The following is a 10,651-nucleotide window of genomic DNA, read 5'->3' as shown; positions in this document are numbered from 1 at the left end:
GTGTGACATATATACTTTGTATAAGTTCTATAAACGAATAAGAAACTCAAATAGATTTCTTTCTGAAAAATATTCCCTACCATCTCCATATTGATGTTTTTTTCTTTATCAAAACGATCGTCCATTTAAACTCAAGCTAGCATCAGATTACTTCTTATCTCTATCATTAAATCAATAGACATTTTCTTTTTAACCCACAATTTCCTTCACTCTACATAGCGTATATACAATCATCGATAGGTGATTTGTGTATACAATCGTCAATCGGTGATTTAAAGCAACTCAAGGATTTATATGACCAGTAATTTTCCTAATATTTGACTCAAATCTTGCAAAATTCTACATGCTAATGTTATCATAATATATATTGATGAGTGCTAGATGCTTTGAAAGATAAAGGCTGGAAAAACAATTGAAGATGCTCAGAATGAATGATGGCTAGCCACATTGCACAGTAACCAAAACCCTATCAAACATCTCCATTATTACCAAAATTTAAATAAATAATGTAGCAGCAAAATTGTGATGGTCTCATAAAAAAAATGTCATAGTTCCTTCCACCCTACTTAACAAACAGAGATTTCCCTACATGTCTATCAGTCAACAAGCCTATTGAATAATGGTTTAGAGCTGAACGGCCTGCCTCTTCCCATAGTGAAACCTTTAGTTCCATCAGGCATTCTTGGACTCTTTGAAGTAAGTTTGGAAGATGCTTCACACAAAACCTGGCCACTCGTCTGCAGAGATGATGTAACTGGCAAGCTATAGCTACGGTCGAGATGGCTATGAATTCGTCCACGTCCCTTCCCACGTCCTCGACCCCAGCTTTTCTTAGATGATGTAGAGTTCTCTTCAGACTATAGCATAAAACAGATATTTCATGACACTTTTGACATTACAAATCATTTTGTAACACAATGTATACCAGCTATTGATCAATTAATACAAGAACAACAGAGCTTTCGGCAAAAAGTACGTACATTGCAATCAACAATCAGGTCACTGATATTTGGCAGCGAGGACTCTTCAACGGATACAGGAGATGGTGAATCATCATCATCCAAAATGCTATCAAATTCTGATTTTCGAGTCTTGAGAACAGACTTCGGCTATCCGTTTTTGCATTCAGATAGAAATAATAATTAGAGCGATTGAAAAAGCAGGCAAAGAGTAAACAAGACTACCGTTCACATCATCACATTACACTTACCGAGCGTCTGAGCATTAACCTAACTCGGAGTCCTTTCCTCCAGTTTCTCTCATCATTTAACTTCTCAACCTAGCAGGCACAAAAAAGAAGTGGAAAATACACAATAAAGAGATTTAATTACAAGCAACTCGATCTGTTATAGCTGTACAATGTATGCATACCGCTCTTTCAGCCAACTCTGGCGACTCGTATTCCACAAGTGCATGAAGCTTCAAACAAAGGAAGTAACAATGAGAATAATTTTGAGGATGAAGTGTCTTAGTTATGCATTATAGTAAGGCATGATTCACAATACCTTATTACTGATGAGCAATTCACCTTTAGAGCAGCAGGGATTTGAATCCGGGGGATGGCAGATTCGGATAGTCTTCACACTGGCCAGATATAACCAATGAATGATGCTCAATGAAAACAGTTTAACATCTAAATAGATACAATATGATAGAGCGATTATTTTGAATGAAACTACCTTCCGACCACACTAAATATTTTCTCCAGGTTGTGATGAGAGTGATTTTCAGGCAAATTCTCAGCAACAACTGAGCGGGACTGCAAATCAAACAACAAAATATTACTCGCTGTTCAGCTGAAGAGAAATGTTCTGCATCATTGGTACAATGGCTGATCTTACCAGCAATTCCTCTCTGTCCTTGTCTGTGAATGGAACCTTACGCCTAACTTTCTTACCATCAGCACTGACAACCTTTGTAAGACCGGATATAAGTTACGATAAAATCAAATCATTATTCACTAAGAGTAGAAAATGGAATGCTCTACTTAGGAACTTACAAGCCTTGAAGAGGAGCGGAGAGCTTGAACTATGAAACTGTTGTTGGTTGAGAGGGACTTCACTTTTTTCGTCGCCGAAAGAATAGAAATCGCAACTTCATAAATGGAAAAGAATTCAGTTTAAAGCATATCGAAAACTTGAATTAAAGCATCCATGTAATATATAGTCTTCAAAAGGCCATACCATAACCATCAGGATCTTTACTAATGTGCTTTGAAAGAGTCTCATTTGCAAGAAGACTCATGTCACTGAGCTGATATTCTACCTGTAAAAATTGAAATCATCCATAAGATGCTGAAAGTTCTCATTGAAAAAGCAACATTTTCTCACTCCACCTTCAACCTGATAAATCTTCAAAAATTATGTTGTTCAAAGTTTGGTAGGCTTGAGGTGAGTGTCATCTTGGTTAGATTTCAACTTTGAACAACATATATAGGATTATAGTCACATAGAACTTATGCACATCAAGTTTGCAAACTCTTGAGTAACAGACCGAGTTCAAAGCATTAAGAAAGAGATATCAAACACATAAAGAAGGAAACAAGGAGAAAACTATTAGACATAATGGGACTGTTCACATGTTGAAAGTACTAAAATGACATTTTCTTTTATTTACTAAACAGTAAGAAGCATAGATATAAAAGAAAACAAATGTTTTAGACAACTTTGAACAACATAAATGGGATTATAGTCATATAGAAACTAATAAGCACTGATACGGGTACGAGACACTAATACAACACGACACTGACACAGTGACATAACATTTTTTTTTTTAAATTTAGGACACTGACACAACAAGGACACATGTATTAAAACATACATTTTTTAAAATATATATCATTTTTAAACAAAAAGGAAATTCAAAGTCAATGAATTCATTCATTTCTATGCTTAAAAAATTAGTTTAATGTATTCTGCTCTCAAATTTTATTATTTTTGTCATATATATGTTGACTTAGCATATGTAAGTGTTTGATGCCATATCTACCAAATGTTGATCCTATTTTGACTTTCTTCAACTATACCTAACACATCTATTACACTAACAAGTGTCCAATACGTGTCCGACAATTGTCCAATGTCGGAGTGTCTAATTCGTGTCGACACGGTCATGCTAGCCAAATTATGGATATTATGATACTATTCAGATGTTCAAAGTCTTAAATTGGACATCTTAAATCATTAATTGATCCAAAAGCTTAAGTTAATAGGTGAAAGCAAATTTAATATTATTTCATCTAACACTGTCTCACACTAGATCACATAACCTCCTGGTTCACTTTCTTTAATACTATTTTAAATCACTAATTTAATACCATTTGACTTAAATGCTCAAGATGGGTGAAGACAAATTTAATATTATATCATCTAACACCTCTTCTCTTCACTTGTGAGCTTAAAATATGGGAAAGACCCAACAAGTGGAAATCAATATTAATTGGAGAAGAAATAGGGTTTGAACACAGGAACCCTAACACAAAGTATCTAAAATAGCATTTTCTATTATTTACAAATAGCAAGAAGCATAGACATAAAAGAAAAAAAATGTCGTAGACAATTCAAGATCCCCCAACAGCACAGCACAGGATGAACTTTCAGAAGGCAATGAAGGAAAAATGTAATGAAAGGGAATGAAAAAGAGGGTACCTGTTTGATGATTTTTTGCTGAATTTCTTCAGAACGGGCATGCTTAGAGAAATTAGGCAGCTGAATGTTGGGATTAGGGATCAAATAAGCAGGTTCTTGATCCCCAATAAAGAACCAATCTGAAGAAGCAGGACCCCCACCAAGAAAATGGAAATAAGGGTGAAAATAGCCGGTAACAGGCATCTGGGTGGTTTGCGTTCTAGGGAAAAACTCGGGCGCTTGAGCATTGAATCTGAAGGCCAAATTAGCAATGTTACTGTTGCTACTTCCATCGCCATCGCCATAGATAATTTCTTTTTTGACCTCCATTTCAGGGTTTTCACTCACTTTGTCTTCCGAATTCGGTTGCGCCATTCTTTAATCCCTTTTTTCTCCTGTGATTAATGGAAGTAGGGTTTGAGACGCAGGTGGGTTATTGAAATCTCTCAGTCTTTCTCTCTCTTTTTTCTCTCTCTGTGTGTATGATTTGCCCTGAAGTTTAGTAACTGAACTCTGGAAATCAAGCCACATTTCACGCCCAAATATATGCATCTGTGGATCCATTGAAAGGACGCTAGGATTTTGTGATAAAGGACCGTTGGTTTCGAGTTTGACCGGAGATTTCGAGGTGGGAATTTTAACCAAGTGGCCTTTCCTTCCCATTTTGCCTTCGAATTTTCCTCTTCTCTCTGCTTTGTTCTGCTCTGTTTTTCTCTTGCTTTCTAATGGCGTCTTCTTCTTACTCAAAAAATGTGGTGTACGATTTGTTTACAGAAAACCCATTTTTTATGAAAATGAATATTGAAAACCAATTGGTTTCATTGGTTTAAGAATATTTCAATGGTCATGGTTTTGGTGGAGAAATCATTATACAGAAATTGTCATTTTTTGCTAATTGAGTGACTAAAGGATAGCTTTTCATTGCATTGCTAAAAAGATAATCAACAACCTTTATTCTCATTTTACCCTTCAATTTTCTTTAAATGCCTTTTCTACCCCCACAACTCTTTTTTTTTTTTTTTTATTTCAACTAAATCAAAATTCTGTATCTAAATATTATTTTTCAAAAAAATTAAGATCCCATTGTATGCAGTTTTTTTGGAAGGAAAACTAACCTAATAAAAATTGTATGAGCAAGGTGTGAATTGTTTAGAAATCCCACTAAGTCATAGAAAATCTAAAACTATGAGATAAAAGTTTTTGTAGAATAACATTAAGTAAGATATAGAGTTAAGATCAATCTAATTCAACTAACATTGTATAATAACTCGGGTCAGAGGTTCGATCCTTACTTCACATATTGTAAAAAAAAATGTAAGATATAAAAATTGTATTCTGCTATTTTTATTCTATAAATTATATATTACTTTTTATGTGAACGAGATTTTTTAGTTTCTTAGGAGAATTTTATACTAATTAGAATTGTATTTTTAAATTAGTTTGTTTTGATTTTTATATCGGGGCGCTTGCAAAAAAGGTCCAAATACATCAATTAATTTCACAGCCCACATGTTTTTTGTTTGTAAAAATGGCAAAAACGAAGCCTAGCCCACATATAAAAGATGTAAAATGTTGTAGATGCTCTCACTATTGTTACAGACTTGATACACTACTACTACACTATTGATATACTTGGTTAATATGTTTGATATACTTGGTTAATATGTTTGATATACTTGATAATGATGCTCTTGGTTGATATATTTGATACTTTTCAATCATGCACTTGTTTATATTGTCAATAAACTTGATACATTTGACTGATATATTTAATATATTTGATAATGATGCATTTGATTGATAAACTATTGGTAAATTTGTCAATAATTCATTCGTTTATAAACTAGATACACTTCACTGATATACTTGATAATGATATACTGCACATTTTATTTTATAATAATGATATACTTGACTGATATATTGCTTATACACTTGATTGATATGTTGCTGATATATTTTATTGATATATAAACTTGATAATGATGCACTTAATTGAGCTAATGTACTTTGTAATGATACAATTAGATTTTTATATTAAAAAAAAAAAAGGAATAGACCCCATCCCCAAACATTTCTCTTTCACCAACTAGCACTGTTTTATACCGTCTACCACCCGCCTGCTCCGCCTCCCTTGTTGCTCACTTCCATCGATGTCACACGTCTGGTCACTAGTGGCCGCTTTTCTCTCTATTTTTTCTCTCTCTCTATCAATTGATTGGTTAGGGAAAATATGGAATAAAAAATAACTAGAAATCTAGATTCAAAATTTTTGCCATATTTACAAAATATCAAATATAGTTGATACAGCTACAAAATAGCATGTTCAAATTTTCACCCATTGCAATTTTCCTTTTATATACGCTCTCGAGTTTGTGGATACATAATTAGATCAAATGATGAGAAAGATATATAATAATTTCCATAGATTTAAAAGAAAAAAAAAAGGTTGATTTTGCATAATTAGATTCTACCAAATATTTGGTACAAAATCTTTGAATCCATTGTTTGTTATAGTACCAAGATTTGATGGTGAAAAATATGAGAATTGTAATTTTTTTTTCTAAGGAAAAATTACAAGTTTGGGTTAGGTTGTATTTGATCTCGATTTTAGTAATGTTTTTGGTCCCTCCATCAAATTTTTCGTTAATTATTCCACGGAAGCTAGAGTGACAACATTTCTTAATTAAAATATATATTTATTTTTAAAAATAAAATTAATATATTTCATTTCCCCCTTTCTTTGTTGCTTATGAACAAACTATCTTAATTATATAATATTCATATAAATTTTTAGTTGTCTACATCTTTTTCACCCATAATTTCATGCATATTTTAGGCTAAATATATACTTTTGTATCAGGATGCAAAGACTATGTGAAACACTTGAACCACTACTAAAATATAGTGGCTGTTGTGATCATGGCCTAATTTTTTAAGCAGTAAACTTTAAATTCGTATAGCTATGGTTAGAATTAAACTCCTTTTTAAGTAAAATAGTTCAAATGGGTTTTTTCTTATCAAAATTTCATTCTATTAGCTATAAAGGTTTTTTTTTTTTTTTTTTTTGGAAAATATTACAAGTGATTTTCGACCAATAAAAAAATCAAGGTAAAATTATAATCAGGAGAGTTACCTAGTCTCAAACATTGACCTGGGACTGATACGAAATAGGCTTGGGAGAGTTTCTATAAATAAGGAAAAAGACGATTGGACCAGAGCCAGCCAACAAAGGCCCACCACGTTGCCATGAGCCCAGCTCAAGAGAGGCCAATCCGAATTGGCGATCTAGTATGAGACATCCCTAGAGGCCCACTCCAGCCCTTGAGCATCCGGTTTTCCAAATAGGAAAAGGAAATAGAATCTTAATCCTCAAAAGGACAAGGAAGACCCTTGAGCTACATTATAAATAGAGCATCACGACCCAATACAAGGTAAGCTCAACTCCTCTCTAAAAACTACTTGCTTTAACCTTTGTGCTAAGTTTTGATTTAAGCATTGAAGAGTCTATGGCAAGCTGAAAAGTACCTGAAAAGTGCTTTAATTGCCTTCAAACTTAGAGCTATTATTGCTAGTCGGTATTATTTAATGTGGTTGATTGATTTAAATTTCAGGAAACCGAATCATCAATGAAATTTAGGCTTTTTGGATGAAAATTAGTACAAATATCTAAATACAAGGACCTTAGGACCATCCAAGCAAAGAGAAATGAAGGAGCAAAATCAACAGGTGTTAAGCGTTAAAAAAACAGAGCAGCGTAAAGCTAGAGTATAGCTACACTACCCGGTATGCTGTAGACCAAATAACTAAAGAAAACAGGGCAGCGAAGGAGCAAAATCAACAAGTGTTAAGTGTTAAAAAAAAAAAAAAAAAAAACAAGGCAGTGTAAAGCTAGAGTGTAGCTAAACTACCTTGGTATGTTGCAGACCAAAGAACTAAAGAAAACAGACCAGCGTTGCAACGCTTCTGATAGTATCACAACGCTATGAATTGAAGTCGACTATTACTTACACCAGCATAGCAACACTATTCACAACATTGCAACTCTACAAGCGTTGCTTATAAAAGAGGTAACACCGTCTAATGAAAGGAGACCGATTTTGGGTGAAGTTTTGGTGAGCACACAACCTAGGGCAGAAAAAAATCATCTGGAAAAGAGAGTCCCAACTGGGGATCGACCTAGAATTAAATGGTGAAGGTCAAGAAGATCGAAACTATGATCTGATTACGGTTAAGGAATATCCATTCCTTGTTTCTTTATTTTCTTCATTCGTTCTTCTTCCATGATGATTTCTTTCTACTTAGAATTTGTTATTATTGAAATCATGTGTAGTTAAGCTCTGAATTATAGGGTGTTGTGAGATTTTTTAGTTTTCTTGAATGAATTTTTGACATTGTGAATGATTGATTCTTGATTGGATTCTAAATTATCTATTTTAATGTATTTGATTGACTGACCATTGATCATTTGATATTGGGCTAATTTCTCTGTTTGGGAAAGGGATTAATTTGGTGGACATGGTGTTTTAGATTGTTACTCATTGATGCATGATAACGATATCAAGAATAATAAGAAGTGTAATTGAAGGGTCTTAACGCAATGATGGTTTAAGCAATAGGAAGAAATTCAAACTTGATAATCTAGGGTTACAACAGATTAAGCTTGGAAAAGAATTTTCCAGATTTAGAACTTCTAGCCTCATCCAATCTCTACTAACCAATTGCATATTAACAACCATTTGGAATCTCTTAATGAAACAATACCCTGGAATTGAACTCCTCTTAATTGTCTTTTGTCTTTTTATTATTTGAATTTAACTTTTATTCTCAAATCAATTCAAATCAATTTTTGATCGCCTACACAAAATTTGTGAAGAACTACAATAACTAAGTTAAGGAAAAATTTATTCATGCTAGCCTCTAAGGATTATACCCTAATTTAACTGGGAATTAATTATTTTGATACGTACACTTATGGTGGTATCAAATTTTTGGCATTATTGTCGAGAACTAACGATAATAATTTTCCTAGGCTTAATATTGCTAAGAATTAAAATGATTTTAATTTGATTTTTTATCTTTTTTTATTTTTTTTTTAATTAAGTTGTTTGAGGATCTTGTGTATGTGATGAAATCGACGATCTGACCTTGTTCTTTTTTATCTAGAAATTGAACGAACTTTGAGAAGAATAAGGAAGAATTTGAAAGTCGAATTTGATGCCATGGGAGATCAATTAGGAGTTGTTAGGACTATTCAAGACTACTTCCAGCCAGTTATTCCTACATCTCAATCTAGAATTGCAGAGGCTCTAATAAATGCGAACAATTTTGAGTTAAAGCTTGGTCAGATTCAAGTGGCGAAAGATAGTGCATTAAGAGAAACTTCAAATGAAAATCTATACAAGCATGTTCGTTCTTTCTTGGAAATGTGGAATGGCAAAAATAAATGGAGTATCTGCTGATGTTACTTGCTTAAAATTATTTCCTTTTTCTATGCAGGAAAAAACAAAGGATTGGCTAGAGTCTCTTGTAGCTAGAAGCATAACTACGTGGGATAAAATGGCACGGGCTTTCCTCAACAAATTTTTTCCACTACTAAAGACCAATAGATTGAGGATGAAAATCAGAACATTCAGACAAATAGAGGATGAGTAGTTGTTTGAGGCATGAGAGCACTATAAGGAGTCGTTGCGAAAATGCCCTCAGCATGGATATCCTTATTGGATTCAAATCTAGTTGTTTTACAATAGATTGACCAGTATGACAATTGATATCTTGGATGTTGAAACAGATGGATCCATTTTTTCTAAGACTATCGATGCTATTCGACCACTGTTGAAGGATATGGTTGTCACAAGTTACAATTGACCATCGGAATGATCCACATCTAGAGTGGCAGGGCTCTACGAGCTAGATGAGGTAGGTGCACTAAAGGCACAAATGACTTCTTAAACTAACGCTATTAATCAATAGTCTACAGGAAATCAACCATCGATTGCGATGATGGCGGCGTGCAGTATGAATCCATCATGGGAGACCTTAAGTCGACTAATTTTATGCATAGAGCTAATCCATTAGGGCCATAACAAAATTTTCTCAATTTTCATTATATCAAGCACAACAACTCACCCATTATCATCCAAGTTTGCGTAATTATGAGAATTTTTCTTATGCTAACACTAAGAATACTTTGCAGGCTCCTCCAGGTTTTTCAGTTCTCAACCACGTGCTGAGAAGAAGCTATCTATGAAGATATGCTTAAAAAATTCATCACAGAATCGAGGAGTAGGACTAACTACTTGTAGAGTATCATGACGAGCCATGGGAAAGCTATTCAGAACATTGAAGTTCATATCATTCAGATGGCAACTACAATTAATGCCATGCAAATAGGCAAGCTCCTCAGTTGTACTGAGAAAAACTCCAAGGAATAATGCAAGATGATAACTAGTAGAAATACAAGTTATTAAAGTTCAAATTATTAAAACAATGGGAGAAAACGATGGTAAAATAGGCAATATTACGATTGAATGTGCCAAACTAAAAGAAAATTGCGATTGCTAATGCTTATCGCATAAAAATAGTTAAATTGTGTTACTCTGTGTAGGTACAATGCGGTGGCGCGTTTTGAGTTTGTGATCCAAGGGTACCTCAAAGATGATCGTATAAAGACCTTACATAAAGGCGATAGCATAATATAATGAAATATGATGGGACGTAAAGCTGATAACGGTCAAATCAGAAATTCAGTTGACGGTTGTTGAAGACCATAACATTGCAAATACATTGAACTTCCGGTGACTATTAGGTGGCGCAACAGGGTATGGAAATTAATGCTGCCCATCCATGCAATCATTAGTGAGAAGAACTGCTTTGCCTAGAAGTCTATAAATACCCAATGTTACCAAACCAAAAAAGGGGGCGAGAGGAGGTGAGACGAAGCCAAGGGAAGGGAATTCTTGAGAAGAAATTAATTTTCAGAGCGATCGAGAGATAGTCGGATACAACACGGAGGGGAGACA

General features: G+C 33.9%; 1 protein-coding gene across 1 annotated transcript; it reads right to left on the bottom strand.

Moving 5' to 3' along the window:
* Positions 1-447: 447 nt before the first annotated feature.
* Positions 448-4,497, bottom strand: LOC120087736 (la-related protein 6C). Its single transcript, XM_039044624.1, has 10 exons — positions 3,651-4,497; positions 2,184-2,265; positions 2,000-2,094; positions 1,842-1,913; positions 1,680-1,759; positions 1,506-1,584; positions 1,372-1,419; positions 1,211-1,279; positions 981-1,109; positions 448-857 (listed from the first exon to the last, which is right to left on the bottom strand). The coding sequence occupies exons 1-10, from the start codon at positions 4,002-4,004 to the stop codon at positions 597-599; spliced, it is 1,269 nt and encodes a 422-aa protein (XP_038900552.1). The 5' UTR covers positions 4,005-4,497; the 3' UTR covers positions 448-596.
* Positions 4,498-10,651: the final 6,154 nt, after the last annotated feature.

Source organism: Benincasa hispida, chromosome 10 (assembly GCF_009727055.1).
Source record: "Benincasa hispida cultivar B227 chromosome 10, ASM972705v1, whole genome shotgun sequence".
NCBI classification, from domain to species: domain Eukaryota; kingdom Viridiplantae; phylum Streptophyta; class Magnoliopsida; order Cucurbitales; family Cucurbitaceae; genus Benincasa; species Benincasa hispida.
Note: the sequence above shows the minus strand (reverse complement) of the source record. Positions and strands in the feature narration are given on the sequence as shown.

What these genes read in the sequence shown, in the direction of transcription:
- LOC120087736 (XM_039044624.1), bottom strand. Translation starts at nt 4,004, where the DNA reads ATGGCGCAACCGAATTCGGAAGACAAAGTGAGTGAAAACCCTGAAATG. An exon ending in AATTGCTCATCAGTAATAAG is followed by an intron (nt 1,420 to 1,505) that starts GTATTGTGAATC and finishes CTTTGTTTGAAG; the next exon opens with CTTCATGCACTTGTGGAATA. An exon ending in CAGAGTTGGCTGAAAGAGCG is followed by an intron (nt 1,280 to 1,371) that starts GTATGCATACAT and finishes TGTGCCTGCTAG; the next exon opens with GTTGAGAAGTTAAATGATGA.